The 23,581-nt window shown below is 56.9% G+C and overlaps 1 protein-coding gene across 2 annotated transcripts; it reads left to right on the top strand.

Moving 5' to 3' along the window:
- Window positions 1-1,187: 1,187 nt before the first annotated feature.
- Window positions 1,188-23,419, top strand: NOS3 (nitric oxide synthase 3). 2 transcript variants are annotated; one of them, XM_010340470.3, is made up of 26 exons: window positions 1,188-1,397; window positions 2,626-2,737; window positions 3,465-3,613; window positions 3,825-3,987; window positions 5,304-5,395; window positions 5,482-5,623; window positions 5,887-6,026; window positions 6,130-6,304; window positions 7,690-7,791; window positions 8,380-8,574; window positions 8,693-8,766; window positions 8,943-9,087; window positions 9,326-9,430; window positions 14,222-14,289; window positions 14,686-14,802; window positions 14,899-15,073; window positions 16,748-16,880; window positions 16,998-17,076; window positions 17,969-18,156; window positions 18,679-18,851; window positions 19,170-19,380; window positions 19,473-19,560; window positions 21,170-21,291; window positions 22,042-22,190; window positions 22,492-22,686; window positions 22,789-23,419. In XM_010340470.3, the coding sequence occupies exons 1-26, from the start codon at window positions 1,240-1,242 to the stop codon at window positions 22,948-22,950; spliced, it is 3,612 nt and encodes a 1,203-aa protein (XP_010338772.1). In that variant the 5' UTR covers window positions 1,188-1,239; the 3' UTR covers window positions 22,951-23,419. The 2 variants fall into 2 exon arrangements, with proteins under 2 accessions (XP_010338772.1, XP_010338771.1); XM_010340469.3 differs by having other exon boundaries at window positions 1,189-1,397; window positions 2,623-2,737.
- The last annotated feature ends 162 nt before the right edge of the window (window positions 23,420-23,581 follow it).

The following is a 23,581-nucleotide window of genomic DNA, read 5'->3' as shown; positions in this document are numbered from 1 at the left end:
AGACCCCACCTGCTTGGTGTGACCCCAGAGCTCGGAGCACAGCCTGTTCCTTCCGCCTGCCTGTCCCCCACCCAGGCCCACCCCAATCTTATCCTCCACTGCTTTTCAGAGGAGTCTGGCCAACACAAATCCTCTTGTTTGTTTGTCTGCCTGTCTGCTGCTCCCAGTCTCTGCCTCTCCCAGTCTCTCAGCTTCCGTTTATTTCTTGAACTTTCTCTCAGTCTCTGAGGTCTCAAAACCACAAGGCTTCAACCCCTATGGACCAGATGCCCAGCTAGTGGCCTTTCTCCAACCCCCGAGATGGCACAGAACTACAAACCCCAACATGCACTCTGGCCTGGAGTGACTGGAGAGTGCTGGTGCACCCCACCTGCATTCTGGGAACTGTAGTTTCCCTAGCCCCCCATGCTCTTGTCCTGTCCCATGCTCTCACCAGGGCATCAAGCTCTTCCCTGGCCAGCTCTCCCTGCCTCGACCCTGGTCTCTCTTCTGACCTGCAGCCCTGGGAAACATGCGTCACTAAATGACAGGGTGGGGGTGGAGGACACAGCTTCCTGCTCTTTTGTGTCCCCCACTTGAGTCATGGGGGTGTGGGGGTTCCAGGAAATTGGGGCTGGGAAGGGAAGGGATACCCTAATGTCAAACTCAAGGACAAAAAGTCACTGCGTCCTTGCTGGGCCTGTATCCCCAAGAACCCAAAAGGACTCAAGGGCAGGGATCCAGGAGCTCTTGTACATACAGAGGGAGGTGAAGGAGGGAACCTGGGTGAACCTAGAGGTCCCTGTGGTCACTGAGAGTGCGGGCTGCCATCCCCTGCTACGGAAAGTGTTCATCTTCTGCCCGACCCTTCAGGGAAAGGCCCTTGCATCTGGCGCCACATCGCAGAAGGGCCTTTCTGACCCCCTGGTGGCTCCACCCTGCCACTCCCCCATGCCCCAGCTCCCACGCTGCAGCCCCAGGACTCTGCTGGACACCTGGGTTCCCACTTATCAGCCTCAGTCCTCACAGCGGAACCCAAGCGTCCGGCCCCCCACCCTCCAGGCCGGAGGGCGTGGAGCTGAGGCTTTAGAGCCTCCCAGCCAGCCTTGTTCCTGTCCCATTGTGTATGGGACAGGGGCGGGGCGAGGGCTAGCACTGGAGAGCCCCCTCCCACTGCCCCCTCCTCTCGGTCCCCTCCCTCTTCCTAAGGAAAAGGCCAGGGCTCTGCTGGAGCGGGCGCCAGAGTGGACGCACAGCGACATGGGCAACTTGAAGAGCGTGGCCCAGGAGTCTGGGCCGCCCTGTGGCTTGGGGCTGGGGCTAGGCCTCGGGCTGTGCGGCAAGCAGAGCCCAGCTACCCCGGCCCCTGAGCCCAGCCGAGCCCCAGCATCCCCTCCCCCACCAGCGCCAGAACACAGGTAAGGACCAGGCAGCTGGGAGCAGGTGGGCACAAGCGTGATGTCAAGGCCTGAAGCCTGGGGCTGGGAAGGTTTGGAACCCACAGCCCAGCCGGGAGGGCCAGATCACAAATGCAAAAGGGCTATCGGTGTGCATAGGACAGGACAGTCGGGGAGGCTCAGAAAGGAGACCAGGATCAGAGTCTGCAGATGAAAGCTGGGAGCGAAGGTGACAACTATAGAATCCAGCCAAGGTTTCAATGCTGCTCTGCCACCAAGAACTGTTTGACTTTGAGCAAGTTACTTAACCTCTCTGAGCCTCCAATTATATAAAATGGAGATATGGCAGTACTTACTCCATGGGGTGGTAAGTTTCTAGCTCACAACAAGCCTTTCACGGTAGTGATGATCATTGAGCTGGAGAAGAAAGGAGCTGAGGGCAGCGGTTACACTAGAGTGAGAGAGTGGGGTCTCCCAGAAAAGGGAGAGAGGTGGGCAGGAGACTCAGGCCCTTGGGGTGAGGGGGCTGAGAAGATAGAGCCACCAGGCCTTTCCCTCTCGCTCCAACCCCCTCTCCTAGTGGCTGTCACCCAAAAACTGGACCATGCAGTTCCCAGAAGAGTCCTTCCTGGGGCAGAGGTCCCAGGAGAGAGGAAGGACCCAGGCCAGGGGCAGTGTGGCTGGGGGCTGCAGGCAGCTCTGAGGGGAAGGCTGAGGGCCCTGGCCCTGCTGCTCAGGCGCACCCTTGGCCTGAGTCCCTCCCTTCCTCCCTGCCGACAGTGGCTCTGGGAGGAAGTGATAAGGCCTACGAGGCTTCCCTTCACACAAGGGGCTGCTGTCAGGAGGGGCTGTGAGTGCAGAGGGAAATCAGGGCTGAGGAATCCCTGCAGGGCTTCCCTCCACTCAGGCACCAGGCTCTGTCCCCCTCAAGGTAGGGCTCATAGCAATGTTGGGGGGTTGGACACCCCATCTCCAGAAGAGGTGAGGTGTGCAGTGCAGGGGGGATGCCAACCCAGCCTCGGGCCAGGGGCTCAGGAGCTCAGTGGCAGCAGCCCCCGTGGCCCAGGACCCTGGTCTATAAACAGTGGCACAGTTAGTGCCTGGCTCCTAAGGCCTGGGGAACCTCAGAAGGCATGCGGTGGGTGAGCCATGAGGTCGCCAGTGCTGTGAGAGGGGCCTCTGGGTGACATCTGGGGAGGCGAAAGGAAGCAAACCCTTTCCCGATGACCCCATCCCTGGCTCCCAGCAGCCCCCCGAGCTCCCCGCTAACCCAGCCACCGGAGGGGCCCAGATTCCCTCGAGTGAAGAACTGGGAAGTGGGCAGCATCGCCTATGACACCCTCAGCGCCCAGGCACAGCAGGTAAGGCCGGCCGCCGCGTCCCCACCATCACCAGGGGAAAGAGTGGGTGAGTTCTGGACTCAGAGGGGACCCAGAGGAAAACTCCATCCTTCTCTGAATTGGTCTCTTGTCTCCAAAAAGAGGAGAGGACTGGAAAGAACCAGAGGAGTTGAGGGACATGCAGGGGACTCGGGTGACCCCCAGGCTTGAGTCTTACTCCCAGCCATGGCTAAAGCTCTCCCCCATTCCACCCCTGCACCCCTCCTCCCTCTCCCCATCCCACCCCTGCACCCCTCCTTCCTCTCCCCCTTCCCACCCCTGTACCCCCTCCTCCTTTGTCCCATCCCGCACCTACACCCCTCCTCCTTCTCCCCATCCCACACCTGCACCCCTCCTCCCTCTCCCCCTTCCCACCCCTGCAACCCTCCTCCCTCTCCCCATCCCACCCCTGCACCCCTCCTCCCTCTCCCCCTTCCCACCCCTGTACCCCCTCCTCCTTCTCCCCATCCCACACCTGCACCCCTCCTTCCTCTCCCCTTCCCACCCCTGTACCCCCTCCTCTTTCTCCCCTTCCCACCCCTGCACCCCTCCTCCCTCTCCCCATTCCACCCCTGTACCCCCCCTTCTCCCCATCCCACCCCTGCACACCTCCTCCCTCTCTCCACCACTGTACCCTTTCTCCCTCCCCCTCCCCCCATCTCACCCCTGCACCCTGGCCTGTCCTGACCTTTACATTCCCTTGACCCAGGATGGGCCCTGCACCCCAAGACGCTGCCTGGGCTCCCTGGTATTTCCGAGGAAACTGCAGGGCCGGCCCTCCCCGGGCCCCACAGCCCCTGAGCAGCTGCTGAGTCAGGCCCGGGCCTTCATCAACCAGTACTACAGCTCCATCAAGAGGTGACAACTTCCCGGAAGCCACAGCCTCCCTCGTCCCACTGAGGCCCCAGAAACCCCTTGACGACCTTCCCCATAACTCACTCCATTCCCAAATCCTAACACCACGTGGGTCCCTCCAGCCCACCCCCCAAGCATTGCACAAAGCCTGGAGGAGGGCCTCCCTGTCCCACACAACTTCCTGCTTTGCCCCTTCCCACCCCCTCCTCCCCAGGAGCGGCTCCCAGGCCCACGAGCAGCGGCTTCAAGAGGTGGAAGCCGAGGTGGCAGCCACAGGCACCTACCAGCTTAGGGAGAGCGAGCTGGTGTTCGGGGCCAAGCAGGCCTGGCGCAACGCTCCCCGCTGTGTGGGCCGGATCCAGTGGGGGAAGCTGCAGGTGCGGACAGCGAGACCCCAGGCAGGGCAGAAAGGGGGGTGGGGTGGCAGGTAGTTCCTGAGGCTTCCCAGGGACTAGGGGGTCCCAAACAGTGGGGGAGATCTCTGCCTGTTCCCTTAGAGACTAGAAAGGTAGAGGGGCTGCCCCACCCTCAGCACCCAGGGGAACCTTAGTCCAGTAGTAAAGACCTGGTTATTAAGCCCTGCGGTAGCGCCTTGGCTGGACGAGGGGAGAGTGTCCAGCCCGCTCCACGGTGAGGACAGCTGGGCGCAGCTTCCCTGGGCGGTGGGTGGTGTCAGTAGCAGGAGCGGCCTCCTGGAAAAGCCCTGGCTGCTGCTTCTCCCACCAGGCCAGCCCAGTGCAGCCCCTCACCCACACCCAGTGCTCCCCACAGGTCCCCTGCCCCAGCCCACACCCCCCACACACCTCAGCCCACAGACTCAGTGGTGGCCTCGATCACTAGAACAGCCTGTGCCCACGGCACTAAGAGAAGCAAGCTGCCCCATGGGGGAAACTGCACCTACGGCCTTGACCTTCTCCGCCACTGGACTGGCCACCAAAAAAAGAGTTTGGAATAAAGCCTCGTGCCTAGTGAATCCCAAAGGAGTCTCGAGTAAAATAAAAACAATCCTATCTGACACCTGCCTGACCCTCTAAGTTGTTCAAAGCTTTAGCTCAACTTTGATCCCTCTGAGCCGCCATAGTGGGCCCCACTCAGAACTTCGTCCCTGCCACTCCCCTGCCCCTGTCACTGACACGTGTTTCCTCCTCCCTCAGGCAGGAGTGTGACCTCCCAGCCTCCTTCTGGGGCCTCCACTCAGCCAGCTAAGACAGCTCCTCCAAGCGCTAGAATGTCAGGATGAGCAGCGTCCCAGGAGGCCCCCTGTGTAACCTTCCCTTCCCATCATCCGTGTGATTCTCAGAGAATCAGATGGCTGCCTGGGGTCACCTGTCTCTTCTTGAGTGCAATGGATCGTGGGGATTTGCTGCCCACACTCCTAGGCAGCCTCTGAGACATCCATTGGTGCCTAACCCAAGCATCAGTTTGGCAGAGGCTGTCCCTCCTCTGTACTGGGTACCAGGTCAGCTTCTGTAGGGATGGGGAGACACCTGGCACAGGAAGGAGATGAGGAGCAGGCCGGGTGCTACATATGTCAGAGAGCAGGGCAGGAAGGGATCAGGTGGATGCCAGTGGTCAGGAGGGTGCTGTGGGGTGAACCAGAGGCCGTGCCCCTCACGAGCAGCTCCTCTGGGGCTGATACTCAAGACCCCGTCTCTCTCCTCTGCCTCCTCTCCGGCTGCCTCGGCTGGCTCAGGTGTTCGATGCCCGGGACTGCAGGTCTGCACAGGAGATGTTCACCTACATCTGCAACCACATCAAGTATGCCACCAACCGGGGCAACCTTCGGTGAGTGCCCCCCACGCCAGGCCCAGCCTTCTCCCCTGAGGCAGGGAAGGCGGGGTTCTGACCAGCTCTTTCCCCGCACATGCCAGCTCGGCCATCACAGTGTTCCCGCAGCGCTGCCCTGGCCGCGGAGACTTCCGAATCTGGAACAGCCAGCTGGTGCGCTACGCGGGCTACCGGCAGCAGGACGGCTCCGTGCGGGGGGACCCGGCCAACGTGGAGATCACTGAGGTGGGCACTGAGAGCCACCCGCAAGGGTCTCCCCAAGGTGGAGAATGAGGAAGCCAGTGAGAGAAGGCTCGGGGGATCCAGGCAGAAAGAGGGGAGCCTCGGTGAGAGGAAGGATGAAAAACACCAAAGGAGGGGTGCCAGGGTGGGCATGGAGACACAGCCACTGAGGGGTGTCTGAGATTAAGGCAAGAGGTGGTGGATGGAGAGGTCTCTGAGAAGGGCATGAGGCTCAGCCCCCAGGACCCCCTGCCCGCTCCCCACAGCTCTGCATCCAGCACGGCTGGACCCCAGGAAGCGGCCGCTTCGATGTGCTGCCCCTGCTGCTGCAGGCCCCAGACGAGCCCCCAGAAATCTTCCTTCTGCCCCCAGAGCTGGTCCTTGAGGTGCCCCTGGAGCACCCCACGTGAGCACCAAAGGGACTGGCTGGGTGGGATGGAGGGGGCCATCCATGAGCCCCTCGAGGAGGGCCTGCAGGGGGTACTGATCCAATGCCCCAACACCCCCAGGCTGGAGTGGTTCGCAGCCCTGGGCCTGCGCTGGTATGCCCTCCCAGCGGTGTCCAACATGCTGCTGGAAATTGGGGGTCTGGAGTTCCCTGCAGCCCCCTTCAGTGGCTGGTACATGAGCACTGAGATTGGCACCAGGAACCTGTGTGACCCCCACCGCTACAACATCCTGGAGGTAAGGGGTGGGCTGCAGCACGGCCACCAAATGTCCCTGCCCCAGGGGGGAGTCTGGCTCTCACTCCCATCCCCAAAATACCAGCCACGGGGACAATCAGAGCAGAGCCAGGGCTGCCTCCTAAATGGGAACTGAGGACCAGCTCTGGAACCACTGAGGCTGGGGCAGAGGGGTAGGGGTGGGAGGGGTGTGTGGGGGTGTGAGTGGGTGAGTGTAAGAGTGCAGGGATGTGGGGCTGGGTAAATGTGGGTTTGTGGGGGTGTGTAGGGGGTGAGTATGGGTACGTGGGTGTGGGTGTGAGTGTGTGTGTAGAGGGTGTGAGAGTGTGGGTTTGCGGGGGTGGGTGTGGATGTGTAGACTGAGTGAGTAGCAGAAGCCTGTGGGTGTGGGTCTGTGTAGGGGTGTGAGCGTGGGTTTGTGGGAGTGTGTGGGTATAGGTGTTAGTGTGGGTGTGTGTAGGGGTGTGAAAGTGTGTGGTTGTGGGGGTGGGTAGGTGTGAGTGTGTGGGTTTGTGGAAATGACAGTATGTGTAGGGGTGAGTGTGAGAGTGTGGGTTTGTGTAGGGGTGTGCGTGTGGGTTAGTGGGAGTGGGTGTAGATGTGTAGGTGTGTGAGTGTTTAGGAGAGTGTGTGAGTGTGGGTCTGTGTAGGAGTGTGAGAGTGTGGGTTTGTGGGAGTGCGTGTGGGTTTGTGGGAGTGCGTTTGGGTGTAGGTGTGAATGTGGGTGTGTGTTAGGGGTGAGTGTCAGAGTGTGTGTTTGTGGGGGTGGGTGGGTGTGGAGGGTGTGTGTAGGGGGTAAGTGTGAGAGTGTGGGTCTGTGTAGGGGTGTGAGAGTGTGGGTTTGTGAAAGTGGGTGTGGATGTGTAGATGTGAGTGTGTAGGGGGAGTGTGTGAGTGTGGGTCTGTGTAGGGGTGTGAAATGTGGGTTTGTGGGAGTGTATGTGGGTGTAGGTGTGAGGGTGTGTGTAGGGGTGAGTGTGAGAGTATGGGTTTGTGAGGGTGGGTGGGTGTGAGTGTGTGGGTTTGTGGGTGGGTGAGGGGTGCATGGGGGTGGGTGTGAACGTATAGTCGTCTTTCCAGGTATATGACCCATAAGTCTAGAGCTTTCATCAGATTCTCAGAGGGGACCTTGACTCAGAAAGGTTTAAGACCCATTTTCGAGATGAGAAATTAAAGCCTGGGGCTGAGAAGTGACTGGCCCAAGGTCGCTCTCTGCTCTGAGATGCCTTCGCAGGCAAAAACCGGAACCAGCCCACTCGGCAGCCAGGCCTTCCAATGGCCACCACTCACCTCACTCCCTCCAGCCATGATGGGAAACAGAGACAGCCTCCACCCCCACCCCCATCACTTCTGTCCCTGCTGATGCCACGCACCCTCCTGCCCCAGGACGTGGCTGTCTGCATGGACCTGGATACCCGGACGACCTCGTCCCTGTGGAAAGACAAGGCAGCGGTGGAAATCAACTTGGCTGTGCTGCACAGTTACCAGGTGCACAGGCCCAGACTGGCCAGGAAGGCAAAGGGCTCGGGTGCGGGGAGGGGGGAATCAGGGGCAGGGGATGGAGGAGAGGGAGGCATTTAGAAACTGGGCGGGATCCGACAGGCGGAAGAAGTTCCACATTCCCAGTGCCATGGCGCACCCTGGCCTGCAGTTCTGGGACAGGGAATGTGCTGTCATCTGGTGGCTTAATGTGTGCCAAGGACTTTGTTGTTTACTGCATGCAAGGTCATGCTGATTCCTAGGGCATGTTGGTTATTGTAGTTTGTGGGACCCACTGGATCCTGGAAACTAATACCAGGATCGAGGGCATGCCAGGAGTGGTAGTTTGCTGAGTCCTGTGGGCTGCTTGGTTTGGAGGCAGGCATGCAGATGCTGGAGACTAGAGCTGCTATTGCATGTTGGAGCATGACCATGCAGGATGCAGTTTGGGGTGACACTTGTTTGAGGGGATACAGGATGTGTTAGATGTGCAGTGACCTAGGACACATGTGGTTTGGAGTGACTGGAGTGGCAGAGAAAGAATGGGTGAGGTCTGTGGGCCTGGTCTGAGCCTCTCCATCTCTCTCTCCCTGCCAGCTGGCCAAAGTGACCATCGTGGACCACCACGCTGCCACAGCCTCCTTCATGAAGCACCTGGAGAATGAGCAGAAGGCCAGGGGGGGCTGCCCTGCAGACTGGGCCTGGATCGTGCCCCCCATCTCAGGCAGCCTCACTCCTGTCTTCCATCAGGAGATGGTCAACTATTTCCTGTCCCCTGCCTTCCGCTACCAGGTGCCCACACTAACCGGTTCTGCCCACCTGAGCCCAGCTCTAACTCTAAGCAGCCCCTAGGGACCTGTAACCTTTCCTTTTCTTTATCTCCCCTCCCAACCCTATCATCTCTCTGCAGCCAGACCCCTGGAAGGGGAGTGCAGCCAAGGGAACCGGCATCACCAGGAAGAAGACCTTTAAGGAAGTGGCCAAGTGGGTACCCCAAGAGCACTGCCCTCCCCTACACACCCTGGGGGGACCTTGCCCCAGCAGTGCTCTGAGCCCACCATTCAGTACCCCAAAACCCTGTTGTGAGGGGGTTGGACCCTTGCCTAGGGAGGCCTTGCCTCTGTGCACCTGGGACACCCTGATGCCTCCCTTGCCCGCAGCGCCGTGAAGATCTCCGCCTCGCTCATGGGCACTGTGATGGCGAAGCGAGTGAAGGCAACAATCCTGTATGGCTCTGAGACCGGCCGGGCCCAGGGCTATGCACAGCAGTTGGGGAGACTCTTCCGGAAGGCTTTTGACCCCCGGGTAGGACTTTTGCCCCCAGGGGAGCAGGGAGCTAGAAAGAGGGGGCTCTATCAGTATCTTCAGGGGTGTCTGCGAGGACAGGAAGTGTTACAAGTCGGAACTCATGAGGAACCCTAGAACCACAGGAGTTCAGAAATCAAGTTGGGGCCTGAATCTTGCACTGCCAGGGATGCCACAATGAGGAGGACAGGGCCTCAGGGGACCACAGCACCCAGGACATCTGCCTTTCCACCCACAGGTCCTGTGTATGGATGAGTATGACGTGGTGTCCCTCGAACACGAGACGCTGGTGCTGGTGGTAACCAGCACATTTGGGAATGGGGATCCCCCGGAGAATGGAGAGGTGAGAATTTCCAGGAAAGGGGCTGCTGGGAATGAGGAGATACTCAAAATTGGAGTGACTGGGCAGGAACCTTTGCCCAACACACACACATACACTCAGGCACACACACACACACACACACACACACACACACACACACACACACACCAGGATGGAAAGGGAAATGCCAAGAGACCCCCCTCCCCGGCCTGAAACCCCACACAAGGCACACCCCCAGCCTACCCATGAGGCTTCCTCCCTTCAGCTCATTTCCATGATCAGTGCAAGTTTCTAACACAAGAAAGGCATGTCCTGGCTGACCAAGAGGTTAGACTGTGCTCAGGCATTGAGAAATAAGAAAAACAGGGATACACGATACACTGAGCGTGGCTTCCAGGATGCGGGTAATAGTTCTTAATGGATGCCGGTTACACAGGTGTGTTCCGTTTGTAACAATCCATAAAGCTGTAATTTACACCTACAACACTATTCCAGCGTTCCTTCTTTTCTTTGTTTTATTTATTTATTTATTTTGAGAATCTAGGTATGTTGCCCAGGCTGACCTTGAACTATTAGCCTCAAGTGATCCTCCTGCCTCAGCTGCCTCAGGCTCCTTTTTAACAAAACAAATACAGTGCTGTTTAGATGCCCACATAGATTAGATAACTTCACTTAAAACACACATACACACACACACACACACACACACAAAGTTAGAGTACCACCATTGAATGCCTTCTCTTGCAGGCTTAGATGTCTCTGAGCTGCCCCGAGCTAGGTTCATTTCTGGTTCTTACTTGCTTCAGCTTCTCGGTGTTAAAGTCCTTACTAGCACTAAGTACCTCCTGGGAACTCTTTTTTTTTTTTTTTTTTTTTTGAGACAAGGTCTAACTCTGTGGCCCAGGCTGGAGTGCAGTAGTCATACAATCATGGCTTACTGCAGCCTCAACCTCCCAGACTCAAGCGATCCTCCCACCTCAGCCTCCTAAGTAGCTGGGACCGCAGGGGTGTGCCATGGTGCCTAGCTAATTTTTGTATTTTTTGTAGAGATGGGGTTTTGCCATGTTGCCTAGGCTGTCTCTAACTCCTGGGTTCAAGCGATCCACCTGCCTCGGCCTCCCAAAGTGCTGGGATTATAGACGTGAGCCACCGCACCTGTCCGTCAGTATCTTAAAGAAGCTTGAATCTGATGAAAGCCTTTTTTGCTGCTTTCGTGTCTATTTCAGCCCTCATTCTGCCCTACCTTTTTTTAAAAAACAGCACCAGCAATTGACTTTTTTTTAGTATAAAGGTATATAGATACCCATATAACCCACAGACTTTAGAAGGTATAGCACATTTTCATCATCCTGGAAAGTTCCCTCACTAGTTCCTCACGTGCATCCCTTCCCAGTCTGACTCCCTGCCAAAGTGTCTGTCACCAGAGATTAGTTTCACCTGCTCTAGAACAGCACCTAGATGGAAGCACGCGGTGTTACAGCGTCTCCCGCTGAGTCTGTTTTTGAGGCGCACCCGTGTTGTTGCGTGACTCAGTATTTCACTCATTCTGCTGCTGAGTGGTGCTCATTGTGTGAATATCCCCAGTTTGTTTATCCATTCTCCTGTTGGTGACACTTGGGCTGTTTCCAGGTCGGGGCTATTATGAATAAAGCTGTTATGAACATTCTTGTACCCGGCTTTTGTGGGCTTATGTTTTTATTTCTCTTGGATAAATACCTAGGAGTAGAACTGGTAGGTCATAGGGTAGATGCATGTTGAATCTTTCTCTTTTTGAAAAAAAAAAAGAATGCCAGGCGAGGCATGGTGGCTCACGCCTGCAATCCCAGCATTTTGGGAGGCCCTGGTGGACAGATCACTTGAGGTCAGGAGCTCAAGACCAGCCTGATCAACATGGCAAAACCCTGTCTCTACTAAAATACAAAAATTAGCCCGGCATGGTGGTGCACGCCTGTAGTGCCAGCTATTGAGAAGGCTGAGGCAGGAGAATCGCTAGAGCCCAGGAGGTGGAGGTTTCAGTGAGCCAAGATCATGTCACTTGCTATATTGCCTGGGCAATAGAGCAAGACTTTGATTCAAAATAAAATACAAATAAATAAAACTCCAAAACAGCCAAGCAAATTAAACTGCACCTTTAAGATCTGTACATTTCAACATATATTAATTTTATCCCAAATTTTTAACAAATCTAGGAATACAGCTCACAGAAAATAGGGTATATTCACTAAAAATATGAGCAGAGGCCGGGCGCAGTGCCTCACTCCAGTAATCCCAGCACTTTGAGAGGCCGAGGTGGGCAGATCACGAGGTCAGGAGATCAAGACCATCCTGGCCAACATGGTGAAACCCTGTCTCTATAAAACTACAAAAAATTAGCCGGGCATGGTAACACATGCCTGTAATCCCAGCTACTGGGGAGGCTGAGGCAGGAAAATCGCTTGAACCCAGGAGGCGGAGGTTGCGGTGAGCCGTGATTGCGCCACTGCACTCCAGCCTGGCGACAGAGCGAGACTCTGTGTTTTAAAAAAAAAAAAAAGAACAAAAATATTTATAGCAAATTTGTCTATAATACCCTACACTGGAAATAATTCACATGACCATTGACAAAAAGTGATAAATTGTGGTATATTCAAGTGCCATATCGCACTAAGTGTGAACAAAATACAACCACACACAACAATGCAGGTGAATCTCAAAAAAATGTGAAGAGTAAAAAAAGCCAGACCAAAGAATACATACTGTATTACAGGATTCACTTTAATAAAGTTCAGAAACAGGCAGAGCTAATCCATGGAGTTAGAAATTCGGAGGGGAGTTAGTCACCCCTGCGGTGGGGGTGGCAGTGACAGGAAGGAGGCACAGAGGTGGCTTCTAGGATGTGGGTAATATTTCTTTTCTTCTCTTTTCTTTTTTTTTTTTCTGAGACAGAGGCTCGCTCTGTCACCCAGGCCCAGGCTGGAGTGCAATGGCACCATCTCAGCACACTGCAAACTCTGCCTCCTGGATTCAAGCGATTCTCCTGCCTCAACCTCCCCAGTAGTTGGGATTACAGGCACCTGCCACCAAGCCCAGCTAATTTTTATATTTTTAGTAGAGACAGGTTTCACCCTGTGGGCCAGTGTTGTCTTGAACCCCAGACATTAGGTGATCCACTCGCCTCAGCCTCCCAAAGTGCTGGGATTACAGGTGTCAGCCACTGCACGCAGCCACGGGTAATGTTTCTTGATGGGATGCCAGTTACACAGGTGTGTTCAGTTTGTGAAAACCCATAGAGCTGTACATTTACAACATGTGCGTGCCTCTGGACTTGTGTTGCACGCTGACAAAACATTCAAAAATTAAATTCAAATCATACTTGCTAACTATGGCAAACATGGGAACCACCACGCAGAGACATCTGCAGTTTAGCACCAGAGGCCCTTCCTTCCAGCTTCGTTCCCTCTGGAAGGTCCGCGTCACGCTGCTGCTTCATGGCAGCACAAACAGGCCCACAGTCTTCTGAGGAGCACCGCCTGAACAATGTCTGCTAGAGATCAGGACACCACCGAAGGAACTGAGTTTGTCCACCCATGAAATCCACTAACACAGGATAGATCGGCCCTAGCCATTGCTGGCCGGGAGGGAGGAAAGAGCTGCCGCTTTCCCTGCTGCTGCAAGGATGATCCTGTGCCCCAGCAGCAGGGATTCAGCAACTCCACCACTAAAGATTACCTGGCTGAAGTACTTAAAAGGGGGAGCAAAGCACATGTACAAGGACGTTTGAGGGAGCACTGTTCCCAGACCACCCTGCTGCCCTTCCATCTCAGTGAAGTCAAGTACAATGTAAACACTAAAAAGAATGACGTCATGCTTTGGGAGGTTCAGGTAGGAGGATCACTTGAACCCAGGAGTTCAAGGCTGGACTAAGTAACACAGCGAGACCCTGTCTCTACAGAAAATTTGAAAACTAACCAGGTATGGTGGAACGCACCTATAGTTCCAGCTACAAGGAAGGCAGAAAAATCTCATCTCAGGAGTTCAGGGTTGCAGTGAACTATGATCAAGCCACTGCACCTCAACCCGGGCAACAGAGCAAGACCCATATCTGAAAGCAATCATACTACTTAGGTCAATATTGATGTGTTGACCTGGACGGATGTCTGAAATAAATTATGCAAGGAATAAATAAATGCAAGGAAGTATAGTATAGTACCACTTTTATTTTAAAAAAAAAATAAATATGCACAGGCACATAAGTACAAGGAAAAAAGGGCTGGAAGGTGCAAGGCTAACACCTGTCGATAGCGATATGTCTGGAGGGAAGATGGGGCATCTTATTACTTTACTCATTTCTGTAATGTTATTATTATTATTTTTTTTTGAGATGGAATCTCGCTGTCACCCAGGCTAGAGAGCAGTGACATGATCTCAGCTTACTGCAACCTCTGCCTGCTGGGTTCAAGCAATTCTCCTGCTTCAGCCTCCCGAGTAGCTGGGATTACATGCACACGCCACCACGCCTGGCTTATTTTTGTATTCTTAGTAGAGACAGGGTTTCACCATGCTGGCCAGGCTGATCTCGAACTCCTGACCTCCTGATCTGCCTGCTTCAGCCTCCCAAAGTGCTGGGATTACAGGTGTGAGCCACCACACCTCGCCTCAGAACTCTATAATGTAATTTTTCACAAACGTCAGACTGCTTTTGAAATTTTCAAAACAAATGAAAATTAAAAGCTACAAATAACTAATAATAAGGGCCAGTTGGTACAGTTTTACACTTCTATGTAGTTTGAAATGAAACAAAACTAACCCTGATGCCACCACTTGCCTCGCCAGAGCTTTGCGGCTGCGCTGATGGAGATGTCCGGCCCCTACAACAGCTCCCCGCGGCCGGAGCAGCACAAGTGAGTTGGGCAAGAGTTTCACAGGAGCTGGGGGAGCTGAGACACTTGGAGGCACAAACAGACACGGGTCTGAAGAGCTCTCCCTCTGTACCTCGAGTCATTTTCCCACCCAAAGCCAGGGCTCCAGGATGGACTTCCTTCCAGGCTGGAGCGGCAGTCTGGACCTGCCTGCTTCTGAGAGCCGGACCATCCTGAGGTCTCCTTCAGAGAGGAGGGTGTGGCATGGCAGGGCCCAGGCTCAGAGTCCCCTGGGATGCTGGTCCTCAGCCACTCCCAAGGGCAGGGCCTTTCCTGTCGCAGAGGCAGAGACCCTACAGCTGTCCCTGGGTCTGGGCCTGGGCCTGGGCTGTCTCTCCAGGGCCCTGTGACAACCTCGTCTTTGTTCTCTCTTGCCAGGAGTTATAAGATCCGCTTCAACAGCGTCTCCTGCTCAGACCCACTGGTGTCCTCGTGGCGGCGAAAGAGGAAGGAGTCCAGTAACACAGACAGTGCAGGGGCCCTGGGCACCCTCAGGTCGGGGCCTCATCAAGAGGGGAGCAACAGATGGGCAAGCTGCCTGGGCAAATGTGGGCTGGGAAGGGAGCTCCAGTGACACCCCCTGCACCCCAGGTTCTGTGTGTTCGGGCTGGGCTCCCGCGCATACCCCCACTTCTGCGCCTTTGCTCGAGCGGTGGACACGCGGCTGGAGGAACTGGGCGGGGAGCGGCTGCTGCAGCTGGGCCAGGGCGACGAGCTCTGTGGCCAGGAGGAAGCCTTCCGTGGCTGGGCCCAGGCCGCCTTCCAGGTGAGCCCCGCCCCACTCCTGTTCTGACTCACTCCTGCCCGGGATGCCTCCTCTGGGCCTGCAGTGTTGAGGCTGGAGGCCTCACTGCTGCCCTGATTCTGTTTGGTTCTTTGGTCCCTTCCTATTCCTTCCAAAATCACCCTCATCTCTCCATGGCACAGCCAACTCTTCTGGGTCAGGGGCTGAGGACGACTGGCCCTGCCGACCACAGAGGGTGCCTAGCCCAGGCAGAAGTGCAGCAAAAAGACAGCAGGCACGGCCCTGGGAGGAGGGAGCTTCAGCCAGGCCCAGGCTGGGCCCCACGAGTGAGCGCACAGACGGAGGGGGTGCAGGGCAGGGCACCCCACCCGGGACCGGGACTGGGCAGGATGGAGGGAGAAGGAAGGGACGGAGGGCAGGTCAGACGGAGGCAAGGGTTGAAGCTGAAGCCAGCACAGAAGCCACAGGAAGTGAGAAGCCAGACAGCCTGGGGTGGTGCCTGCACCACAGAACTGGTCCGGGGCCAGGAGAGCAAGGGCAGGGAGAGGTGGGTCCCGGGGGGCCGGGGCCATGGCTTTTGACACCTGGGCTTCCTCAGGGGCAGCGCTGCCTGCCTGGGGATTGTGTCTGCAGTTGACAGGGGCTCCATCTCCCTAGTGCTACACTGTTCAAGGCAGTGCTGCTCCCCTGGGGCCCAGGCTGGAGCGCAGCAAATTTGCCTTGATTAGAGGAGGGCACACTAACAGGAGCCGGAGGGAGAGGGCTGCCTGGGGGAGGGGGGAGTTTTGCTAAGGAGGGGGAGGTCAGGCTGGAGAAACACATAGGCCCCAATTGGGAAGAAGGGAGTGGAAAATGAAACTTAAAGAATTTAATCAAAAAGAGCCATTGGTGCGGGATGAGACCACAACATGAAGTTTTGGGAACAGGACTCCAGAGGCATAGGATGGATTCGAGCATCACTGAATCAGAAGCAGGAAGGCTGAACTAACCAGAGCAGCAGCAGTGGAGATAGGAAGGAAGGGAGGGAGCCGAGGAAGGAAGAGATATAAGACTTCACACGCACCACAAAAGAAAGATTAACGGGACTTGGTGATATGAGGCTCAGCCAATCACCTGTGAATCCTGGATTTCAAGCCTGGGACTGGCAGAGCTTTGTGCCTGACCAGGAGCGCACGAGATTCACACCCTCCCCAGGGTCTGCCCCGTGGGGCCTCCTCTGCCGCCTGAATTGTTCATCCCTACCCAGGAGCACTTACTATCTGCACACACTGTGCTAAGGGCTTTACATAAAGTGCCTCATTTAATCTTCACCAGAACCCAATGAGGTATAAAGATGGGAAAACTGAGGCATGTATCTGTATGTTCGGGAGTTGGAATTTGAGTGCAGGTCTGGACACACAGACGCCTTCACAGAGCCACTGTATGCCAAGCACTTTGCTTCTCAGATCACGAGATAAACACTCACCAGATACAGAATGATGACACCAATCAGGATGTGCAGAGGAGGAGCCAGCCAGGTCCCTGGGCCCAGCGGCCAAGCCATGAAATGGGCTGGCAGAAAAGGTGCTGTCGCTGGTGCCTCAGCCACTGGGGCTGCCGACCCCCCAGAGCAACAGGCAGCAAAGCCATCCAGGCTCCCCACTAGGGTGCTCCCCGGTGGCAGAAGGTCCTCAGCCTCACCAGCCTATCCCTCAGGCCGCCTGTGAGACCTTCTGTGTGGGAGAGGATGCCAAAGCTGCCGCCCGAGACATCTTCAGCCCCAAACGGAGCTGGAAACGCCAGAGGTACCGGCTGAGCGCCCAGGCCGAGGGCCTGCAGTTGCTGCCAGGTGCGGCCCTGTCCTCACCCTGACCCTGCTGGCTCTCTGAGGACCCCCGACCCCAGGACTAACACACTCAGGGGCCAGGCCCTGCTCCCTAGCTCAGGCTGCCCCTCGACCCCCCAGGTCTGATCCACGTGCACAGGCGGAAGATGTTCCAGGCTACAATCCTTTCAGTGGAAAACCTGCAAAGCAGCAAGTCCACGTGAGAATGACAGCTTTACCACCACCCCCACCTGTCCTGCACACCCGCACCCTGGACCCTCCCCCCATACCGCCCCCCACCTGTCCTGCCCACCTGCACCCTGGACCCTCCCCCCATACCGCCCCCCACCTGTCCTGCACACCCGCACCCTGGACCCTCCTCCTCCCATACTGCCCCCCACCTGTGCTGCACACCCGCACCCTGGACCCTCCTCCCATACCGCCCCCCACCTGTCCTGCACACCCGCACCCTGGACCCTCCTCCTCCCATACCGCCCCCCACCTGTCCTGCACACCCGCACCCTGGACCCTCCTCCTCCCATACTGCCCCCCACCTGTCCTGCACACCCCCACCCTGGACCCTCCTCCCATACCGCCCCCCACCTGTCCTGCAAACGCGAACCCTGGACCCTTCTCCCATACCGCCCCCCACCTGTCCTGCACACCTGCACCCTGGACCCTCCTCCTCCCATACTGCCCCCAACCTGTGCTGCACACCCGCACCCTGAACCCTCCTCCTCCCATACCACCCCCCACCTGTCCTGCACACCCACACCCTGGGCCCTCCTCCTCCCATACCGATCCCACCTGTCCTACACATCCACACCCTGGACCCTCCTCCTCCCATACCACCCCCACCTGTCCTGCACATCCACACCCTGGACCCTCCTCCTCCCATACCGATCCCACCTGTGCTACACATCCACACCCTGGGCCCTGCTCCTCCCATACCACCCCCTCACCTGTCCTGCACATCCACACCCTGGACCCTCCTCCTCCCATACCACCGCCCCACCTGTCCTGCACACCTGCACCCTGGATCCTCCTCCTCGAACATTCTCCCACCCCAACCCCTCCCTGACTCCCCATAAGTGTCCCTCTCCCACCTCCAGGCGGGCCACCATCCTGGTGCGCCTGGACACCGCAGGGCAGGAGGGGCTGCAGTACCAGCCGGGGGACCACATAGGCGTCTGCCCACCCAACCGGCCCGGCCTTGTGGAGGCGCTGCTGAGCCGAGTGGAGGATCCACCAGCACCCACTGAGCCCGTGGCAGTAGAGCAGCTGGAGAAGGGCAGCCCTGGTGAGGGGCAGCCTGGGATGCAACAGGGCACACCGACCCCATGCCCAGCCCCACCCCCAACCCCAGGCCTCCTGGAGCTCAGGATCCAAGGCGTGGCCAACTCCTCCAGAGCTCAGCAGCTGGGGTCAGAGCTGACTGTGCTGCCTGATGCCAGTCTGGCCTTGTTGCTGGACCATCCACACACCCTCAAATGCCCCCACTGGAAAGCTATCCCTTCCCTCCAGCTTCCTCCCCAAGTCTCCCCTGGCAATCTAGCTTGCTCTGGAGATGGCACTGGGCCTATTTGCTGCCACATGAGTGCCTGGGCCTTATTTAAAATAAGGGTGGGTGGGGTCAGAGGCAGAGGAGCCCAGACCAACCCAGTTCAGCTCGGGGCCCCCAAACAACACACTGAGGCTGCCCAGACAGGCCCATCAGCAGCCCAAGGGCAGACTCCTAACAGTCCCCAAAATGCAAACCTCAGCCCAGGCACTGCAGTTCTGCTAGGCCCTGTCCTCACAGCTCCCTATGCACCATCCACAGGTGGCCCTCCCCCTGGCTGGGTGCGGGACCCTCGACTGCCCCCGTGCACACTGCGCCAGGCTCTCACCTTCTTCCTGGACATCACCTCCCCACCCAGTCCTCAGCTCTTGCGGCTGCTCAGCACCCTGGCAGAAGAGCCCAGGGAACAGCAGGAGCTGGAGGCCCTCAGCCAGGTTGCCCGCCCCCCCCCCCACCAATGAGGCACAGGGGCTAGAGAGATGGGATGAGTTGGGTGGGGGCCCCAGCGGCAGGAAACCCCCATGCAAGACCCTCCCTAGACTTCCTTCTCCTGACTGACGTGCACTGGTGCTTTAAGACGCAGCTCCCCAGGGAGGAATTCACACCTGGATTCTCCAGGTCTTAGAGAAAGCTCTGTTGGCCTGAACTGAGGAGGGAGAACCCCTAAGGAGGCTCAGCATGGGAGGAGTGAAGAAGGGAGGTTGCTAGGAAGGGCTATGGGACCCCTAACCCACTGCATCCTGCCCTGCCAGGATCCCCGGCGCTACGAGGAGTGGAAGTGGTTCCGCTGCCCCACACTGCTGGAGGTGCTGGAGCAGTTCCCTTCGGTGGCACTGCCTGCCCCACTGCTCCTCACCCAGCTGCCTCTGCTGCAGCCCCGGTACTACTCAGTCAGCTCAGCACCCAGCATCCACCCAGGAGAGATCCACCTCACTGTAGCTGTGCTTGCATACAGGACCCAGGGTGAGGCAACTGGCAGGAGCAGGCCTGGCCACAGCGGGGGTGGGACAGGCCCCTCTCCAGCCCCTCACCGGCCTCTCCTCCCCACCCCCTAGATGGGCTGGGCCCCCTGCACTATGGAGTCTGCTCCACATGGCTAAGCCAACTCAAGCCTGGAGACCCTGTGCCCTGCTTCATCCGGGGGTAAGTGAGATGGAGGACTCGGTGGGGAGCTGCCCAGGGCCAGGGTGGCAGCTTTGGCAAGGAGTGAGGAGTGTCACTGGTGAGGAGTGTCACTGGAAACAGAAGGGAGCTCTGTAACATGTCAAGCACGTGGTGTCGTTAGGTCACTTCAGAACCCTGGCTAAGCTTTGGCTCTCTCCTTCATTTAGACTCAGAGTTTTGCCGTGAATCTACAGCTCCCAGAGCCAGAGCTGGGATCAAACCAGCTGGCTCTGTGGCTTTCTGAAAGTGCAGTTTCTATGTTCCTCTCTCTGTCCCTGGGCCATCTGATATGGGGCTACGTGGCACCTGGGAACTACAGTCACTATATCCTCACTCCAGGGAGAACTGCTAGGTAGGATAAAGACCACCTTTGGCCTTGGTGTCACCGAGGGCTCAAAGAAGGTGAAGGATTTTTTTTTCTGGACACAGAGTCATGCTCTGTCACTGGGCTGGAGTGCAGTGGCATGATCTCGCCTCACTGCAACCTCCACCTCCTGAATTCAAGAGATTCTCCTGTCTCAGCCTCCCGAGTAGCTGGGATTACAGACACCTACCACCATGCCCAGCTAATTTTTTTTTTTTTTTTTTTTGAGACAAGGTCTCTTGTCACCCAGGTTGGAGTGCAGTGGTGCAATCTCAGCTCACTGCAACCTTCACCTCCCAGATGCAAACAATTCTCCCACCTCAGCCTCCCAAGTAGCAGGTATTACAGGAGTGCACCACCACTCCTGGCTAATTTTGTATTTTTAGTAGAGACAGGGTTTCATCCTGTTGGTCTGGTCTCAAACTCCTGACCTCGTGATCCACCTGCCTCCGCCTCCCAAAGTGCTGGAATCACAGGCATGAGCCACTGCACCCAGCCGGAAGGTGAAGGATTTTAAGAGAACCTCCCTTCATGCTGTGTCCAGAAGTCTTGCTCCTTCTCACAGCCAGGAACCAGAAGTCCTGGTAGGACTGAGAATAGTTCCTAGACTGACATCAGCTGGGCCTGATGACTCCAATCCACCCAGGTGGCTAAATTACAGATAAACTGTACCAATCTACTGAACATAAACTAAATACCACTATTAAGGGCATTTAAAGTAAACACACTCAGTGAACCCATAATGAACTGAAAGTATGTCTTTCACTCTCCCCACATTTTCTAAATCCCCTGAGTCATCTAAGTAGTCTTCAAGCCAAAATGAACTATATTTCCTTTGGCACAATCTCCAGAAACTGCAGATCCAAGGAGTTTCAGCAAGCAGAGGGGTTTTTTTTTCTTTCTTTCTTTCTTTTTTCTTTTTTTTTTTTTTTTTTCCTTGAGATGGGAAGTCTCTTTATATTGCCCAGGCTGCTCTCAAACTCCCAGGCTCAAGCAATCTTCCCACCTCAGCATCCCAAAGTGCTGGGATTACAGACATGAGCCCAGAGTTATTTTAATAAACCCATCATGCTTACTATGAGCCAAACACTGCTTTAAGGACTTCACAAGTATCAACTAATTTATCAGGAGAGCTTGGGTTCTTCTCGCTCCACCCGCCCTGCATGGCGAGAACAGGGGAGCACAGAAGGCAAAGGAGACCTGACGGAGTATCTCTTCTGCTAGGGCTCCCTCTTTCCGGCTGCCACCCGATCCCAGCCTGCCCTGCATCCTGGTGGGCCCAGGCACTGGCATTGCCCCCTTTCGGGGATTCTGGCAGGAGCGGCTGCATGACATTGAGAGCAAAGGTGAGGCTGGGGACCAGAGGACTGCTTGGAGGGGTGTGGCTGGCAGGCAGGAAACAGATAGGAAAGAGAGGGCAGGAAACGGAGGCCACAAAGCTGAAAAGATGCTCATGAGATGGAAGGGAGGGGAGGTACTGAGGCAAGGGCTGGGCCCTGTGTGTCTGGCTGCCTGGTGCCTGGCACATAGTAGGTGTCGACTGGATGAAATTCGAAAAATCGAATTTTGGAAGGGATAGGGCTAAGACTCAAAGAAGAACTGCCCGAGGTGGATTCTGGACCGTGCCAGAGCTGACAGGGGTCCGTCCAAGACCCAGGGATGCTCCAAGGTGTTCAGATTGAGCATGGAGTGCCCAGGGTAGTCTGGCAATCAAAAGAAGAGGGCTGTGACTGGGAGGAGAGTTAAAAGTATGGGAGAAGATGGAGTGGGAGCAAGGAAGGGGACTGAGATGTCACACAACGCAAAGGGCATAGAATTCCGAGTCCTAAGCAGCACACTCTAGCGCAGCTCCACCAGGGGCCACCTACATGAAGGAAATCACCACTTCACCTGCGCTTCCCTTCCTTCTGTAAATCAGGCATGTCCAGGGTCTCTGTGAAAGCATTCTGCAGGCTCTTAGAGATGAAACAGCCAAAGTAATGGTGGCTGCAGCCCAAAACGCTGGGCTGCCAGGCTGGGCAATGGTGGCCAGTGGGGAGGCACCGCTGGCCCTGTGCCCTGGGAGAAGGGCCTTCTGAAACTGCTGTTGCTTGCAGGGCTGCAGCCCGCCCCCATGACTTTGGTGTTCGGCTGCCGATGCTCCCAACTTGACCATCTCTACCGCGACGAGGTGCAGGACGCCCAGCAGCGCGGGGTGTTTGGCCGAGTCCTCACCGCCTTCTCCCGGGAACCCGACAATCCCAAGGTGTGAGGCCCTGAGGGCGCAATGGTAACCTGAAGATAGGGAAAGAGGGGAGGACCTACCAGAGCCCTCCCGCGGCCTCCCACGACCACTCAGCCACCAGCACGCACTCCACCCACCCTCGTGCCCTGCCCCGCCCCCCAGCCCCTCCCCTTCGACACTGCCCCTCTAGACACCGCCCCAGGGGCACGCAGGCCCCACCTGGTGGGCTCCGCAGTCTTTCACACCCAGAGCCAGCCAGCCGCCCAGGGTGCGCCCCCGCACCCACCCCACCAGGACCCGTCCTGACCCCGCCGCCCTGCAGACCTACGTGCAGGACATCCTAAGGACGGAGCTGGCTGCGGAGGTGCACCGCGTGCTGTGCCTCGAGCGGGGCCACATGTTTGTCTGCGGCGATGTCACCATGGCAACCAACGTCCTGCAGACCGTGCAGCGAATCCTGACGACGGAGGGCGACATGGAGCTGGATGAGGCCGGCGACGTCATCGGCGTGCTGCGGGTGCGGAGGGGCGGGCCAGGGTAGGGACCAGGCCCAGGGCGTTCGGGGTTCCCGCTCTTGTCTCCTACTGGGGTTCTCATCCACTGCGCACTTTCCCGACAGGATCAGCAACGCTACCACGAAGACATTTTTGGGCTCACGCTGCGCACCCAGGAGGTGACAAGCCGCATACGCACCCAGAGTTTTTCCTTGCAGGAGCGGCAACTGCGGGGCGCAGTGCCCTGGGCGTTCGACCTGCCCGCCTCAGACACCAATGGCCCCTGAGAGCCGCCTGGCTTTCCCTTCCAGTTCCTGGAGAGCGGCGGCCGCACTCAGGTCCGCCCGACCAGGACAAGCCTCGCTCCTCCCGTCTTGAGGTGGTGCCTTCCCACATCTGTCCAGAGGCCGCAAGAATTCAGCATTATTTCACCAGGAAGGAGCAAAACGCCTCTTTCCCTCTCTAGGCCTGCTGCCTCGGACCCGGGTCCGCCTAAATCTGGAAGGCCCCTCCCAGCAGCAATATGCAGGGCCTACTGCTACCCACTTCCTGTTTCTTAGGTGAATGTTAGATTCCCCTTACCTTTCTCAGGAGTATCTTACCCGTAAAGCCTAATCTCTAAATCAAGTATTTATTATTGAAGATTTAAGAGACTGTGTCAGATCTTACGAGAACTACTAAAGCACCTAACCCAGCCCATGCGGATCACAATTATAAAATGACAAGATTTAACCCGTGCAGTTGTGTTGGGGGCGGGGAGGGGAAGAGATTATTGTTTTGACAGGGGGTCCTGCACTCCACTTGACCCTGCACTCTAAAACGTGGTTTCCAGCCAGTCTGGGCAGCTCTCCCGTGCAGGTCTCAGGCTCGTGATGGAGAAAGCAGGGGCAGCACTCAGCTGCCAGAAGTGGGGGCTGC

The sequence above is a fragment of the Saimiri boliviensis genome, chromosome 10, assembly GCF_048565385.1.
Source record: "Saimiri boliviensis isolate mSaiBol1 chromosome 10, mSaiBol1.pri, whole genome shotgun sequence".
In the NCBI taxonomy this organism is placed as follows: domain Eukaryota; kingdom Metazoa; phylum Chordata; class Mammalia; order Primates; family Cebidae; genus Saimiri; species Saimiri boliviensis.
The sequence above is the reverse complement of the archived record's forward strand: the minus strand, read 5'-3'. Positions and strand labels throughout refer to the sequence as shown.